At 42.0% G+C, this 17,687-nt stretch overlaps 2 protein-coding genes across 4 annotated transcripts in view; one reads left to right on the forward strand and one right to left on the reverse strand.

The window, feature by feature from the left end:
• LGR5 (leucine rich repeat containing G protein-coupled receptor 5) overlaps nt 1–1,916 on the reverse strand; it is a 123,254-nt gene extending 121,338 nt beyond the window's left edge. The window contains exon 1 of the mRNA XM_082742839.1: nt 1,143–1,916. Within this exon, the coding sequence (XP_082598965.1) occupies nt 1,143–1,354 (212 nt within the window). The 5' untranslated portion in view covers nt 1,355–1,916. The remainder of the gene's footprint in view (nt 1–1,142) is intronic.
• Nucleotides 329–10,339, forward strand: LOC309870517 (uncharacterized protein). Of its 3 annotated transcripts, none has more exons than XR_014314636.1 (5): nt 329–699; nt 3,326–3,521; nt 8,201–8,396; nt 9,611–9,691; nt 9,961–10,254. XR_014314636.1 is itself a non-coding variant. In XM_082742854.1 (5 exons), exons 1-2 carry the CDS (start codon nt 853–855, stop codon nt 3,376–3,378), a joined length of 345 nt encoding a protein of 114 aa, XP_082598980.1. In that variant the 5' UTR covers nt 696–852; the 3' UTR covers nt 3,379–3,521; nt 8,201–8,396; nt 9,611–9,691; nt 9,961–10,339. The 3 variants fall into 3 exon arrangements, 2 of the variants coding, with proteins under 2 accessions (XP_082598980.1, XP_082598981.1); XM_082742854.1 differs by having other exon boundaries at nt 696–1,144; nt 9,961–10,339; XM_082742855.1 differs by lacking the exons at nt 329–699; nt 8,201–8,396; nt 9,611–9,691; nt 9,961–10,254 and adding exons at nt 720–1,144; nt 4,224–4,278.
• Nucleotides 10,340–17,687: the final 7,348 nt, after the last annotated feature.

Genomic DNA, 17,687 nt, shown 5'->3' on the forward strand with positions numbered 1-17,687 from the left:
AAACATCCCAACTCCCTCCTGCCAAGGTACATCAGAGAAGCCGAAACTGGCATGGCGTGGGCTTGGGGTGGGCTCACTGCGGTGACTCGAATTAAAACTTTAACGGGTCTCCTTGTGACCACCTCCCGACCCCTTTTTCAGAGTGGCTCTGACCCTAGTCTCCCTCTGCCCGAAGGAACCGAGCCGCAGACATTCCATGGGTTTGGGGGAAGTAGTCGCCTTGGTTCCGGAGAATTGGGTTCCTCCTGGGTCACCTCATCCACCCAACACCTGTTATCATCCTTCGGGTCTCAGTTTTCCAGAGACAAAATTACGAAACGAACCCCTGCCTGGTCTTCGCGGTTGGGGCTTTGGGGGTCTTTGGAGGCTGCGGTGGGGGTGAAAAGGGGGAGGATCCCCGAGGGATGACAGAGCTTCGGGTCTCCTCTGGGTTGTCGGCGCCGCTGTTTACCAGCCCGCCGCCTTCAGCCCACTTCCCTTTTCCTCCCCGGGAGGAGGAGATGGTTAAAGATTACACCGTGGCCGCGGGCACTTCAAAGGGCGGCTCGGGCAGCCAAAGGTAAAGATAACGTTCTGGCAGCTCTAATCAGGGTTTGTGGTTGCCACATTTTAATCACTTCATTAAAAGAAAAAAAAAAAAAAAAGGAAGAAAGAAGAAAAGAAAAAGGTTACATCACACGTCCCTGCACGGGATGCAAAGTAAGTTCCTTCGGGGCTGAGCAAGTTGGAGTTCTCCTTTGGGGAAACGTTTTACAGCCCGTATCTTCGTGGAACGCGTCTGGACGCGGAGGGGAGGTTGCAGCAGGGATCAATTGGGCCGCCCGCCCTTCCGTTCCAGGCTCAGGGGCGCATATGCCTGCGCTGCAAGCTGATGCCTACACCGGGAGCCCTGCGACCTGCCTAGAGCTGCATCGGGAAGCTGCGACGCACGAGCGCTTTCTGGGGCTTGCACTTGAAGCCCTTTCTCTGCGAGCACCAAAAGTGCGCCCGTGCTCCCCCCGAGACACGTGCATTTCCCCGGGGGCCCAAACACGTCTGTCCAAGATGCCCTCCGCAAGCAAACTCGCCAGGTTCCTTCCAGTCCCCCCAGGCTGCTCTCCCCCGATCTGTCCCCTTCCCGGAGCGGAGCGGGGCGCACTTACAGGTAGGAGGTGAAGACGCTGAGGTTGGATGGCAGCTCCGAGAGCCCCAGGTCTGAGCAGTCCACCCTGAGCAGCATCCTGCCGTCGGGCTCGCACTGACAGTGCGCGGGGCACCCCCGCAGCAGCGCGCCGGGCCTGGGCGAACCGCCCACGGCCGCCAGCTGCAACAGGACCGGCAAGGACAGGAGCACGCCGACCGGGGAGGTGTCCATGGTGCCCGGGCAGGGGGCCGGGAGCGAGCCGCGGTCGGAGGGCAGCGTCCGGGTTGCCGCGGGCCTCTGCCGCTTAGCGCGCGCCTGCAGCGCCGGGCACTGGGCTCCTGCCCCACGGCGGGGGCGCCGAGGAGAAGCGCCGCGGGTCCCGGCCGTGCCCGCTGCCGCCACGCGGGCCTCCGGAGCGGCCCTGGCTGCAGCCGCCGCAGGGGCAGAGAGCGTTGCTGCTGCAGGCCGCCTGCTCGGTGTGGAGCAGCATCTCCGCTCGCACGCTTGTTTTTTAAAGCGCTCCAGCCCGAATTGCGCGCCCAGTGACGTCAGCGCAGCCCGGCTTCCCAGGCACCCCCCCCGCCCCCGCCCCGCCGCGCTTTCCCTCCTCCCGCCCCCTCCCTCCTTTCCCGAGCGCCGGCTGGGAGGCGGCTGGCGGCGAGAGGTGCAGGCAAGTTCTCGGCGCTCGGGCTTGGTGGCCGCGGGGCGGATTCCGGCGCTCAGCACCGTGTGAGGGCTGCGGCACCCCCTCCTTCCCCTCTGCGTTGTGGCGACCCAGATCCGAGAGCCGAAGGGGACCAGCTGCGCAGGGACCGAAGGATGCAGCACGCTTCCTCCAAGCCCACTTCAAATAACGGATGGAATACATGGAGTGATTTGGAGGAGGAAAAAAAAAAAAAAAAGACTAAAATTCAGTCCAGAAAAATATTTAAAGTTATTAGGGTAAGGAAACAAGTATAAACAGGTATTCCCAGGCGAACGATGGGTGGCCTTTTTGATCCTTACCTCACAGCACACTGTCTAGCTCGCTTTTGCCCTAAAATCAAAGTGCCTGGTTAATGGCTAAGTAAATACGGCTCGTGAGCAAGTACTGCAATTCTGCCTTCCTAACTCTTGGCGCGAGAAGACGAAATGGCTATTTTTTTTTTTTTTTAAGTGTTTCAGGATCTCCTGGAAAGTCACCTTAAGTAGAACAATGCCAGACAGACAGACAGATGGCCATTTGCTTTTGTTCAGGGAGGGGCCTTTTCTTGCCAAGTGCCCCCAGGGTTCTGTAACTGCAGTGTCCCCCCCTCTCCAACCCCGCCCCCCTCTCCAATCCCGCTCCCCTCCCCCCAGTGCCCAGGCGGCAGGCGCCGGGTTCTGGGAAAACTGTTGCGGAGTACCAGGGCAGAATGTGTCTTCTCACGCGCTTCAGCAAGTGCCCTACGGTGAAACTGGGGAAGAAAGAAGGACTTGGGGCTTTCTTGGAGAGAAGGCCTCAGTGGGAACAAATCAAAGTCTCCCGGCCCTGAGAGAGTATCTTAAGGAGATGACAGCCCAAGCCTGTCACATCAACTCACAAAAATGCACAATTTTCTCTCTGGGGGCACAATGCCTCCTTGTTTTATGAAGGTGGAGAACACTTTTGGCTCTCGAGGCCTCTCTTAGTCTTCTTCCACTCGGCCGTTCCCACCGAATTCCCTGTACAAACTTCAGAATTTTACAGTTGGGAAGTTCTTTTTCTTTTTTGTTAGGTATACTTGCCCCCTTCATGGAAGGAGTGATCCCGGCACCTGGCTGATCACCTGTGGAGCTTTTATGGTTAATACAGGTACCTGGACCTGAATCAGTATTCTGATCATGTCCTTTTCTTGGGTGAATCCCATCATTTGTAAGTTTGTGATTCTCTGGATCAGATGGAGGGGTGCAGTGGCTGAGAATTAGAAACTCCATCCTCCTCATTGACCAAATAAAGGAGCTGTGGCCCAGAGATACTGGAAAATTTGACAGTGGCTGCTGAAAACTGTGAGTTAAGCCTGGTTTCTGGACAGGAGGGCAGTGCCCGGTTCTGGACTGTTCTCCACTTATCCCTACGCACACCACATCCTCTACCATCACTTTGTTCATTTCTACATGACTGTTTCTCCCAGCCATTGCTTCCACATGTAGAGAATGCCTACAAATTGCCTATTTCCCTTCCCACCTTTTTTCTTTCCCCAGATGACTTTGTAAGTGCAACTCAAGATTTATTCTTTTTACGAAACCTCCCGTGACCGCAGTCTGCCTTCATCATCAAGCGACTAATATTTGTAGAACGAGGATCACAAAGCAGCAGTGACCCGAGGGGCAAGTTAGCTCTCTGCGTGGAGCTTGCAGTCTAAAGGAGACTCCCCCAGAAGATGAATCTCACCGAACGGTATGTTGTAAATACCACAAAATTTAGTTGTGAAGTTTTACTTGAAAGCGTATTTGCTTTGTTTTGCCAACCTTATTGGGACAACTTTGGAGGCAGGGAGTAGGCCATTTGTCTTATCTTTACCTGTAGGACTGAAGCTCCTGGTATTGACCCCAAACCTAACAAATATTTACTGACTGATCGATTTATCAACACAGGCATCCAAATATGGTTGTGTCCAGCGTCTGCCTAGAAACTTTTGGCAATACTTTCTTGACTTCAGGGTTGTTGAAAAGAGCATAACACTCTAGCTGTGGAATGAATCAGGCAGAACCAGATTTGAATGTAGGTTCTGCTGGTCTCAGGTTATTTGATCAGAGGCACAGAATGAGCCCACCTGTCTCAGTTACCCTCACTGTAAAAAGGGTCGGGGGTAATCATTCACCTAAGTTGTTCTAAATGTGAAAATGTCTCCAGCTTGGCCTAGAGCGGAGTAGACTTTCATCCTATGTTAGTGCCTTTCCTCTTCAAGAATTAAAGCTTGTTAATAAATTCATGGAGAGTAGAGGGATTTCTGATTCAATAAAATGGGGGTAGACAGCTGTACTCAATGAAGCCAGGTATAGTGAGCATCTGTTATCTATCTATCTATCTATCTATCTATCATCTATCTATCTACCTGTCTATCTTCCTGCCAACGTTTCTCCTCTCTCCTCTTGGTAGGAACACTCCACACTTCTTGGGAACCTTTAAGTGATTCTGATGGGGCTCTCTACTGCATGGCTCTACCTCTCTGCCCCTGGGCAGGTATATGACCCAAGCAAAACAATCTGAATCTGGGAGATCATCAAAGACTCTACAGTGAGAAGATCTTCTCTGGCTTCTTGAATTGTAAGGACAAGGAAAATTAGAGTCAGGCGCACTGTTATTCTGCCGTAGAGAAAACTCCTTGGACTTTATCAGCATTAGTAAAGGGAGAAGCAAAATCCTAGGGTCATCTTTTAAAACACCTGGATCTAAGAGTTTTTCTACTCATCACCTCTAAATTGGTGAACTAATGAATTTTGTTTTGTTGGAGGTGGTGAGTGGGGATTTGTTTGTGATCACTTACAAGCAAGAATGCTCAGTTAAAAACCTGAAGGCACAAGAAGTGTGGATATTTAAGAGTGACCTGATGAATCCCCAAGATCTTGTAGACCTTACAAGATAGAAAAATCATATAAATTGAAAATAGGAATGAGTTGGCTAATTATAATTTTATTGCCTGAATGCATATATGTTTGTTACTTTAACAGAGCTAGTAAAAATGAGAATACAGCACATCAGATTCCTTGCACACTAAAAAAAAAATAAAAAATTAAAAAAAAATTTCCAGTAAGGACACTGACACTGACAGTAGTCTGTTTTGTGGCAAGTATCATTTAATTTGTAAGATCAGGTTCTCAAATTGCATTATAATGACCATCAGCATTGACTCAGCCTTTATACATTCATATCCTCACCGGGTCCTTTTAACAACTTTATGAGATAGATATTATTCTTACATGTTTTAAGGATAGGAAATGCAAGCGGTTTTCCTAATGGAGACCAACAAGTCGGTGATAGAGCTAAAATTCTGACTTGAGTCATTTGGCTTTAAGTTCTTTTCCAAATCCCTTGAGAATTCTAAACACTACCCTCAAACACACACACACACACACACACAGACTCTTAAGCTGGATAAGATCTTGGGGTTACTGTCATTTCATTGAGAAAGAAATTCACATATTTTTAAAAATTTTTATTTTTTAAAGATTTTATTTTTAAGTAATCTCTATATTCAGTGTGGACCTTGAACTTACAACCCCAAGATCAAGAGTTGGCATGTTCTGCTGACTTAGCCAGCCAGGGACCCCATCACATATTTTTTTTTAAGGAAAAGTATAGTCTTTTGGATTGCAGTGGAGCCAGCTGGAACAGAGAATGGTGGCTTGTTACGTGAAGAGTAGCGGCAAGTATATATTCAAGCTTTTTCCTCTTAAATATATACATTTCTGTTTTCTCTTGATAACTCACAGGAACACATACTAGTGAGATGTCAAAGCAAACAACAGTACCTTTACTTGTAATAGAGAGTCTAAAACAGATTCATTCAGTATTTTGTGGGGGTGAAATGTTCTTATTTATGACTTTGGAAGGTATGTCAGTGTTAACGAGCTGGTATGTAATGGAAGCTCTCATGCCAGAATTTAAATCACTTATTGCTTCTCAGAGTCTTTGATTCCAAGTTCCTAAAATCGATTCTGGTAAAGCGCAATCTGGTATGTGTCTGCTTTCTGAGTTTGCTAAATGGATGATTTCCTAATTCTTTAATCTTTGATAAAAGTCCACAACTAAAAACATTCATGTACACCACAAGAATTACTAATAAGCTTAGCTGAAGCATGCCAGGATAATTTTAGTTAACAGGTAAGTCAATATTTCTTTTACAAGTATAGTGAAATAGTGTTTACACAACTGGTGGGCTATTATGGACTTATTTAACTTGTTTGAAAGAGTATAGAGTCTATTATTTGCCCTGCTCATTTTACATTCATGATATAATCAGGCTTATGCTGAATTTCTTAACTTCCTTTCAGCAACAAAATCTAATTAATTGAGAAGGGAGGAGGATTTACGAATAAAGATCTATTTTCTTTCCGAATTATTTATTTTGCAAGAAAGCATTAGTTCAGCTAGTTCAGTACTTTGAAATAGCCTGTTACATAAAATCAATTGGATCTGTCTTTGATATTATCCAACGTAAAGGAGACCTTTAAATATATCCACATGTTCACAACATGCTAAAAGAAAGGACAGTGCTATATGATATTATCAGTTCTTTAGTTCATTTTGATCCTCTTGTCTTATTTCATGTATGATAATGAACATGGTTCTACTGGTATGTGGCAGGCTTCCTCAGAACATATGTCCAACAACACTCACATGTGAACCAGGGGGATATTTTCTTTTCTCAAACTAAGAGTAAAACAAATGAGAAAAATATAATAAAATCCTGCAAATTAAATAATCTTACTGCTTATTCACGCATTTATTTAATTCTGCCAAATACTACCTTAGTATCCAGACAAACTCTTCCATATGCCCAATATGATGGATCCTTTACTGGTCTTTTTAGAAATATACATTTCAGATTTTTAACCATCTACCATGTCCACATGCTTGTATTTAAAAGGCAGGGCTCAGACAGAATATAGACCTTACTACAAAATGATGAGGTGCTAACAGGCTCCTAGTCCCAAAACTGCTTCCTCCAAGACCTGTTGCTAGAGTATACACAGATCTACAGCCCCTGATCTGCAATTCCGACATCCTAAGAGCTCTGCAAATGGAAAGGTTCTCTGAAACAAATTTGGTGGCACGATCTGAACGGAATAGATGCAAGTCCGTCTTTCTTACATTTTCTGTTACTCTTCCCTCACTTTGCCGCAGAAATATTGGAGTCCTTGATTGCAGGGCACGAGCCCAGTTTCCACTGGGAGTTTTATGTAGTATATGGGGTTTAGTTTTTAAATCTTCCAAAATCCTGCATTTGGCAACATCTGTGACCCTGACGTTTTTGGCAAGGGGATTATGGACCAATATATATATATATATATATGGAATATTTATTTTATAAACAATTTTCAGAGGAAAAAGAAAGACAGGAAAGAATGACAGGAAAAAAAAAAAAAGACAGTGTGACAACCTGTACCATTAAGAGCGAGACTCAGAGGAGAAAAGAAGTGGCTCAGGTGAGTGAATGGCCCTCACTGAACAAGTTGCCCCTTGCAGAGTACAGGGCAGAACCTCGTGTCTCTGCTATGGGCACATATTTGGGAAATGCCTAGGAGAAAACATTCTATACACTAGGAGTTAGCTCTCTCAAACACTGGAGAATAAGTATATTTCAGAATGGAATTGGTAAGTATATTTCAGAAAAACAAAAACTGAGATGTTAGGCAGAAATAGTAAAAAGAGGGTGCCTGGGTGTCTCGGTCATTGAGCGTCTGCCTTCGGCTCAGGTCATGATCCCAGGGTCCTGGGTTCGAGGCCCACGTTGGGCTCCCTGCTTGGTGGGAAGCCAGCTTCTCCCTCTCCCACTCCCCCTGCTTGTGTTCCCTCTCTCTCTGTCAAATAAATAAATAAAATCTTAAACAAAAAAAAGAAAGAGTAAAAAAGAGAAGAAATTGTAGAACTTACCTAGAAGAACAAATTTATGGATTTGCAGGATTTATAAAGTAAAATAAATACAGAGCATGCTGTTTCCCCAAAATGCTTTATTTTGATAAGTCTGGTGTATTTTAATTGAGTATGCATAGTAGCATTTCACTGCAATTACAATCTCATAAAGCAGGGCAAAATATATTGCACAAACATTGTGGTTCAACTAAATGAGTCATAATAAAACATTGTCCAGATTGCTGCAATTAAAATTTACAGAAACCTTTTGTTGAGTGTTGTTAGGTTTGTGGATTAATAAAATGAGCCTGTTTGTTTTAATTTTTCTTTAACTAGGACTAACATTTTGATTTTAAGTTTCATAGATTTTTCTTCTTTTGCATAGATTTTAGGCTGGTACTTGGCAGGAAGAAATCTCACTGCACTTTCAAGAAATATATATTTTCTAGAGGATGATCCCCTTCATTTCCTTACTAACCTTCACTCTCCTTTGTTTACAGTCCCTGTTTTTCCCACTCCTGTTTTCTCCCTAACTTCCGGCCAGGATTGCTGGGAGTGGGTTCTTGGTTGGGTCACCTACGAGAAGGGCAGTGTGGGTTTTGGATTCTCAGAGACCAGTGTTCAAATCTCTGCTTTGTCATTTACAACCTGTGGGACTTGGAGAAGTTTATCTTGAGGCCCAGTTTCTTCTGCAAGGTGAAGACAAAAAAAAAAAAAAAAAAAATCTACGAAGTTTGTGGAATTGTTAGTAGAATGGGGGCTAATTCAGTACAGGGCTTTGTATGCAGTAAGCATTTAATGTATGGGAACAATAAAGGACCTTCCATGATTGGAAAGTGAGAGTTTCTGAATTCTTAAGAATTTCCTCCTTAAGAAAGTCTATTCAACTCTATAGAGATGGTAGGATAGAAAGTGGCAAATAGGTCTTTCACCTTTTTTTTTTTCTTTTGCTAATGACATGAGTACTTTGAACATTTACTGTGGTTTCACATGAGAGTAGAACATATCATGGAATTTTAAGTTCACCTTGGTTGGGAATATTTGCTAGTGAAACAGTCTGAGTTACATTTAGCGTACCTCAGTTTTCAGTTTTAGTAAAGCTTCCGTTCCTAGTTTTAATTAGATTGCATTTAATCAAAAGCAACGCTTGCATATGGGATAGATGCCCAGCATTGGGAATGGGGGATAAATACATATGGTGCCCGCTTTCAAGTAATTTACCATTAAGTTGAGAAGACAGACATGGAAAACAGGATGCACAATGTGAAATCCAGGGATGAAAAAAATGCAGTTGGGGTAAAAAGGAGGGGCAACTAAGTCTGCCTTGGAGGAAAGCTTCATAGACAAAGGCACCAGGACTTCGTTAAGTGAAGAGCAGAAGGATATCCTAGGGAATTGAATGGGGACAACATGTAATCTTTAGATGATGATTAGAGTGGCTCTAGTTTAGGATGAACACATGTGAGGCTTGGGAGACTAGCATAAGGCAAGGCTGGAGAGATCCACCAAGGCAGGGGGATTATGAGAGAGGGGGTGCTAAATGCCATCTTAGTAAGCTCAGGCTTGATCCTGGCACCACTGGGGGCCCAAGCACCTTGCTGCGTGGAAATGACACTGTCATATTTCATCTTCATGAAGAGAGAATGATAGTATCTACACAGGGCACTGTTGGAGAAGTCAGAGACGTGTGGGATATATCTGGGGCAGAGTTGGCAGAACTTGGTGATTGTGGTAACTCCAGGGAACACAACAGTGGTAACATCTCTGTGGTTACTAGCCTGGGATATTGGGTAGATGGTGATTATTTACTGCAAAATATCATTACTGTTCTCGAGTCTTTATTAGTGCCAGGTGCTGTGCTAAGTGACTTAAACACATTTTTTTTCTCATTTATTTCTCTCAACCTGTAGGGTAAATATTACTACCCACTTAAACAAACAAGGAAAATGAGGCTCAGAGAAGTGAAATAACTTTCCAAAGTCACTGGGCCGGTAAGTGGCAGAGTTGACATTGAATTTGTGGCCTGTTGGACTCTGAAGGCATGCTTCCGAGCCCTGGAAAGGGAGCGGGCTTTGAAAAGAATATCTTAAATTTAACTTTGAGTATAAAGTTAAATTAAAGTTAAGTTAAAATAATTAAATTAAATAATAATTAATTAAAATTAAATATTTGGGTATAAAGTTAAACTCAAATTTTGAGTTTGCAGTTGAGAAGTCGCCCAAATCATGAAAGGTACTGACTGTAACATGTTCCTTTGCAGGTTCAAATCTTCCTTGATGTGGACTCTGATTTCAGCCAGACATAAATTCTTGATCATAGGCTTGATGCAGTGGCCTCTCTGTATTGCTTTCTTCCCATGGTAGAGCAGATACAGGGCTCTAAGTACCAAAAACTCAGGAGCCCCATTGGTGTCCTGACCAATTATGGTGGCAAATATTTTTGGTAAATTTTTTTCTGAAGTTCTTTATTTTACTTGAGCTTTTCTGGTCACACTGTGACTGAAATTTGATGCATTTTGAAGGTACAGTTATACCCTCCTCCCGACTTTTTTTTTTTTTTTTTTTTATGGTACTGAGCTTCATAAATTACCCTAGTAATCTGTCTTAATATTTATTCTTATAAAATGTCTTACTTCTTAATCCTTTTTATATTATTGGGCCATAAGATAGTTTTCAAAGGCATTCTATAAATGCTTGTTTGATGAGAGGGTTACAAGAGGAATCAAAGATGTGTGGTAAAGAAGTTATTCCTAGAAGGCTTACTCAGGCAGCCGGGTGGGGGGCTCACTAGAGGAAGAAGGTGGTGGATAGACCACTGGCTCAGTATATGCTCACTGAGCACTCACATGGGCCAGTATACCAACTAGAATGCAACAAATAGAGAAGTTTCCAAGCTGTCTGTTTGGAAGAAAAGTGGCACTATTTGAAAATGGGCAGATTTGGAGAAGTAGAGGCCAGATTTGGATGTGTTGAGCTTGAGTGGGTCAAGACTCAGTTGGGTATTCAGGCTGGTGCTTTAGAGAGAGGGCAGGAGTAGATGTCTTATGTTTGGGAATTCAGTTCATGAGGTGGTCATGGTTGATACTGATAGTGAAAGATGAAAGATGAAAGATGATGGATATAAGGGTGGAGACTGATGAAATGATGAAGGAAGAGACCGTAGGTAAATATCTAACATTCTTTGAGCACTAACTACTCGTCAGGAACTCTTCTAAGCATTTTAGAGATATTATCTCATTTAATTCTCACAACAACCCAATGAGAGAGGTACTGTTAACATCCCTGCTTTATAGAAACCCCCATTTCATAGATGAAGAAATCGAGGCCCAAGATCACACAGCTGGAAAGTGTTAGATCTGGGATTGGACTGGAAGCAGGCTGTTGTTAAGCCCTACTTTCTGCTACTTCCCAGATGGAAGGGAAAGAAAAAACAAATCTGAGGATTAGCAACCCTTAGAGGAGAAGTCATGAAGAGGAGTTGGCAGAAACCAAAAAGGAGCGGTTAAAAGAGGGCATGGGAAGGCAGTCCAGAGAGCTTGTGGCCAGGATGGTGGGGAGGCCCTGTGTCACATACTATGGGCATTTTGTGTCTGTTGAAAGGTACAGCTTAGTTGACATGAAGTGGGTGTCAGTGGACTGCTCGGGGTTCATCTCCGTGGTTTGAAACAAGGTTTTCTTCAGTTACTTAACCAGGAAGGATTTTCAGAAGAAACATGTCTATTGAGCAGCTAGTTCCTGGTTGGTTGATAATAGTCTGTAGCTACATTTAAATACTCCTAGTTTTTCAACACCAAGACTAGTTACTAATCAATGGAAATTTGATATAAGTATACCCTCTAATAATTTTGAATACCTGAAGGAATAATTTATTTGAGGGAGAGAAAAGTCTGAGTCATGTGTTTTGTTGAAAAGAAATGCATTTAATAATTTAGGGCACGAACAATAAAGAAAACTAAAGCAGGGCTAGGGTTTAACAAAATTATGTCAAATTAAGCACATGCCTGAAGGAAAGTTACACATGAACTTCCAATTATTATTTCAGTGTTTTAATGAATAAATTTGTAATTCCAAAACCACCTCCCTCAAGACTATCCTCTTAATGCAATTCAGTAAGAATTTATTAACCACTGTTATGGACTCAAGTATGCTAGGCATGGAGTGCTATAAACGGGGTGATTATTTATTTGTTGAATAAATATTTATTGAGAACTTACTCTGGGCTTGGCCCTGTGTTTGGCACTGAACATACAATGCAGAGTAGACCAGAAGCTAGTGGTCTAGTGGAAGTCACAGACAATGATTAAAAACAGATACACACAGATATTTATTTACAAATTGACCTGAGTGCCGTGAACGGTCTTTTTGGGAAGCAAGATTTCCCAGTGAAAGAATAAAATAAAATCACATGCAAAAATGAGCTACACTCCTCAGAATGGTTTTCATGTCATTAATTTGCTTAGCCGTCCTTCTTCTCATGGATAGATGAAGTGGACACCAAACATGAATACAATTATGCTTCTCGATTCGTGGGGATAGAGTTTTACTTTTCATCTGCTTTTTTTATTTAGGCATTTTTTTCTTTCTTTCTCTCTTTTTAAAAAAGATTTTATTTATTTATTTGACAGAGAGAGAGATCACAAGTAGGTAGAGAAGAGGCAGAGAAAGGGGGAAGCAGGCTCCCCACTGAGCAGAGAGCCAGATGCAGGACTTGATTCCCGGACCCCAGGATCATGACCTGAGCTGAAGGCAGAGGCTTGAACCCACTGAGCCACCCAGGCACCCCTCTCTTTCTCTTTATTTTTCCATTGCTCATGATGCTGTATGATTGTGGTGGTGGTTTATTGGTTGCTAGTTCATTCTAGTGGCAAATGGACAAAGAAAAGGGAGCAAGGAATCATATTGATACGTGGGGTTTATACACCTTAATTCTGAGGCTGCTTGAGAGTTGTAAAAGGTATGCTGTCTTCAGTATGGAAATAGGTAGCTATATTGAGTAACTGAACTTCCTTAGATACATATTAAGTTGAAATCTTTCAAGAACAAGAACAGTGTTTGCTACAGTGTTAAAAAATCTTGAACACTCTAGTGCCTTTTCACCTTGGACAGTCAATTGTGAATTGACACAAATGTTGACTTCCAATGTTGTTTTGTACTGTGGATTTGTCTATATATAAAATATCAGAAAAGGTTATATTTTTCCGTGAAATTCAAAACATTTGACAGCATGCTTTTATTATGTTTCCAAATGCTTTTCATCCTTCACACTGAGAGCCTGTGCTCACAGCCCAAAACAGAATATATGTCAAAAAGCTGGCAAGTCTTCTTTCAGAGGAATAGGTGTATTAGTTACAAAGGAAAAAAAAAATGTGAATATCACAGACCTTGGAAATGGAGAGAAATCCAAAAGAAGAGACCACTTGGGAAAGAAAGAAAAAAAAAAACCGTTTACTTTATTATGAAGTGTAAATGGGAAATAGATTAATATAATTTCTAAAATTAATTTGTCTTTCCTCCGATTTCCTATTGAAATAGGTAAAAATTTTCACTAAAATTCATTTAAAATATAGAATTTTTGTTTATTTTACATAATGTGAATAAGATAACATAAATAATTTAAAAGGTGTATGGCCGAAGAGTGTTAAAAAGAGCATGTCCTTAACTGGTCAATTTAGAATGGTGCAAGAAAACATTTATTCTAATAATATTTAATTAATATTTCTTACTAGTAGAACATAGAATCTTATGCCAATTTATTGGCCAGAGCTCTAGCATAGCTTTTTTATAAGGATCAGAATTTTTTGAAGTACTACAGGATAATAAAAACAGAAACCAAACATGAAAATCCCCCAAAATGTCATTAATAAAGAACTTGTGAGGGAATTGCACATATCCTGTGATTTCTTTCCTTCTTGGCTATTCTGCCAAGGTTCTAGGAAGAACAACAAGATTGTTTTCATTCTGTTGAAAACTCCACTGAAAGAAGGGAAGCTGCTCCCTGATTTCTAACTTAGGTTCCTCTACATATAATCATTCCAAAAAGGGGCTGCTTGGCGAAGATTCATTGTTACCTCCAAAGAGGAGCAAGAATGTTAATGCTTGGAGGAAAAAGAGTGGGAGTGTATTGCTAAGGCTTAAATTCTAGTTTGATGTATAAACTAAACTTAGTGAGGTACTATAAAAGGAATGTGTTTGCCTAGTGGGTTACATATATTTATGTATGTATATATACACACACACACAAATACAGATGCACACACACACACACACACACACCATACAGATCAGCATACCATCAGGATGCTAAGGGACCAACTGTTAATGCGTGCTATAATAGATTTTGTTTCATAAGCAAGTTTTTAAAATTTAAAATTGATCTACATAAGTGCCAAAAGCCTTAAGGCTTTAATTATATTTAGGAGGTTAATTACCATCTTTCCTGGGCCTAGGAAAACTACCCCTTCATCATTTTCACTTATTCAACCAATAGTTACCGAGTGCCTGCTAAGGCAAGATGTTGTTCTTGGTTCTGGAGACACAATAAGCAAACACAACAGACAAAAATTCTTGCCCTTTACATTCCAGAGTATTTACTAGAAAGACAGACAATTAACAAATAAGATAACTAAAACATATAAGCTAGCAGGAGGTAATTAGCTAAAAAGAAGCAGGGACAGTGAGCTAGGAAGCCTGTGAGCCAGGAGGGTGAATGCAGCTTGAAGGCAGAATGACCAGGGCAGGACTCCCTGAGAGGTGACATCTGAGCAACTAGCCGAAGGAAGTAGAAGAGTGGGATTTGCAGATCGCTGCATGGAGGAACTTTCCAGGCAGAAGAAGCAACAAAGGCCAAGGCCCTTGAGTGGGCAGGAGCATACCTGCGATGTTAGAGGGGCAGCAAGGAGGCCAGGGCAGCGAAGTACACTGAGAGGGGATGGGTCATGGCGAGGACTCTGGATTTTACTCGGAGTGAGGTGGAAGCCACGGGAGGGTTTGAGCAGAGGAGCACCTTGGTGTCCTTGACATTTAGAAGAATGATTCTGTCGGTTAGGTGGGGGGAATGGATGATTTATGAAGAGGGCTAAGTGAAAAGGCAAGGCTGTTGTAATCCAAGTGATGGCTTGGGCCAGCGTGGCCGCTGGGAGGTGATGACAAGTGACTGGATTACGGGCTGGATTCTGGGTATGTTCTGAGAACAGAGCTGACAGAACTTACTGATGGATTGGATGTGGGGTTTGTGAGGAGGAGGGAGAAATCCAGGAAGAATGTAAGGTTTTTGACCTGAGCAACTGGACGGATTGGGGTTGCCATTGATTGAGATGGGGAGGCTGTGGGAAGAAAAGGTTTGAGGGGACGGAGGAAATTGGAGTGGAATGTGTTAATTTTGAGGGCATATTATATGTCTAAGTGGAAATACTGAATATGTAATTGAATATATTATGTCGGGCATTCAGAGACTCTGGGCTGGAAACTTAAAATTGAGAGTAGTCAGAATATAGGAGGTATTACAAACCACAAGGCTTTTTGAGATCTGGCTTGCAGATAGAAAAGAGAAGAGATCCACGGCCTGAGCTTGAAATACTCTCAAATCTACCCTATACCAGGTTGACTGTCAAAGATGGGGCACAGAAACATGATCAGTACGAGGAAAAATTGGTCAGTGAGGAGGAGGAAACTCAGGATAAAGATGTACAACTGGGAGCCAAGGGAAGAAGACATTTCAAAGGGGGATGCATGATTAACAGTAAAATATACTCCTAATAGACTTAAGAAAAAGAGGGAGACGTGTCCATTGGGTTCAGCATGGGGCAGGTCATTAATAATTCTAATGAGCAATTTTGATGGAGTGACGGGAACAGAGTCTACTTGGGATGATTCATTTAACCTTTTTGAAATAACAATAGAAATCATTTAATCTGCTGGAAAATATCTGAGATAAATAGCACACTCAAAAATTATTCTCTTTGCAACAGACCAAAAACATACCTAGACAAAAAACAAGTGGCTTTTACTTAGCACCTATCTACCCCAGGCACTGTGCAGAAGTGCTTGAGAGACCTGAATTTATCTCACTTTCACAATAAGTTATGAATTCGGTGCCATTATCTCCATTTTATGTGAGGAAATTGAAGTTTGCAAAGGTTAAGGGGCTTTCTCCAAAGTCATATAATGAGTAAATGATGGAGCTGGAGTGTTGAAAGTATGTTCATATTTCTCTTAAGGTGAACAAGTATTTGTTTCTCAGATATAGCTTGCTTTTAGAAATTAATGGCCTCAAAAAAAAAAAAAGAAAAAATTAATGGCCTCATTCTTTAGGAACTAAGTGTCATTCATTCATTTTGGTCATTCTGTGTAATAACACATGCCTTTATTTTCCAAATATGCAGCACTTCTACAATACTGAAAATTTATAGCCAACTGCTTTAATAGTTGTTTTTTATTTTCTTTGATGCAGAAAATTACTCCAGAATGTTCCAACTTATTGAATTAGATTTACATAGTCAATCATGTTAAGATGTCATTAAAGAGAATGCAGTTTTCTAGAATTATTTTTATAGAAGTGTGCTGTATATAGAAGTTTATTTGGAGGAACTTGATTAAATTTTTGAAAGTACATTCTTAAAATAATGATTCTTAAAATAATGAGTCATCGAGCTTTTATTATGCCTATTTCATGTTCACAAGTGCTCTGCAAGGTGGATGTTGTCATCATATCCATTTGGCAGATGGGGAACCAAAGGTTTGGAGAAGTTGAGTAAATTGCCCGGTCGCAGGGCTGGTAAGTGGTGGAGTAAGGACTGACCCCACGTCCTCTGAAATTACATTCTATGCTCTTTCCACTACAACATGCATACAAATTTAGTTAATTCCAAAGAACGGCTTGAAATATTATCTTTCCTCATCTGTGTAAAATTGATTACCCTCATTTGATGCACCATTGTAACACTAACAGCTGGTGCAACCGAGGCCCGAAATTTTAGGAGGCACGTATACATTTTTTAATTAGACAAATTTTGTTCGGGAAATATGGCAGCGGGTTGATTTCTTTTTTTCTTTATTAGGATTGGTTCTACCCAGCCCTACAGAGGAAACACACTGTATTACTGTTTGGTTGGCTATCCTTTTCATAGTTGTTGATTTTTTTTTTTTTTGAGGATGTAGCTGGATTGGGTTTGGTAGAGAACTACCTTGAACACAGAAGTATGCCACGGATTCTGGAGCCTGTTGTGAAATGGGCCAGAGAGTACAGATGGTTTTTCTAGAATGAGTCTTAAACAACTTCCCATCACCCCTGCCGCCTCAGCCTCACACTGCATTCACCACAAAGGTGTTGGTTTCTTTCAATGAGCACGCTCTTCCCACTTCTACTTTTGAGCTTCCTTAGTCAAGCTTCCATTTTAGGACCAGAATGGTCTATTAAAAATGCAACTCTGATAACCCACTCGTGTGCTTACAATTCTTCAGTGACTCTCCATTATATTTAATACAAAATACAGCTTCCTTTCTGTAGGCTACAGGGCCCGACATGAGCGTAGGCCTTTGTCCTACTCTCCAGCCTCAGACAGCACCGTCTCCCTCAGCGTATTGTGCTCCAGGCCTTCTTGAAGCTCCTTCAGGTTTTTTTCTAAACTCAAGACTCAAAGAATACTATTTCATCTGCCTAGAACATTCTCTCCTTCATTGTCAGTGTAGATGCTACTGTTTTCGAGATCCTCCTCGACCACCCAATCTGAATTAGACCCCCTGTTATTGTTTCTCTAATTACCTTGTGCTTTCCTCTGAAGTACTTATAATAATTTAGGATTACATTTTATTTGTATGTTTGTTTACTATCACATTTCCCCCCCCCCATGAATGCAAGCAGCATAAGCCCAGTTTCTACACCCGCTTTTTATCCATACTGTCTGGCTTATCGTAGCTATGCAATATAATTTCTTGAATAAATGAATGCCCTTTCGCAAACTTCTCAGCCTGGAGTGCAACAAAAATGGTA

Source organism: Mustela nivalis (genome assembly GCF_964662115.1).
Source record: "Mustela nivalis genome assembly, chromosome: 7".
NCBI lineage: Eukaryota > Metazoa > Chordata > Mammalia > Carnivora > Mustelidae > Mustela > Mustela nivalis.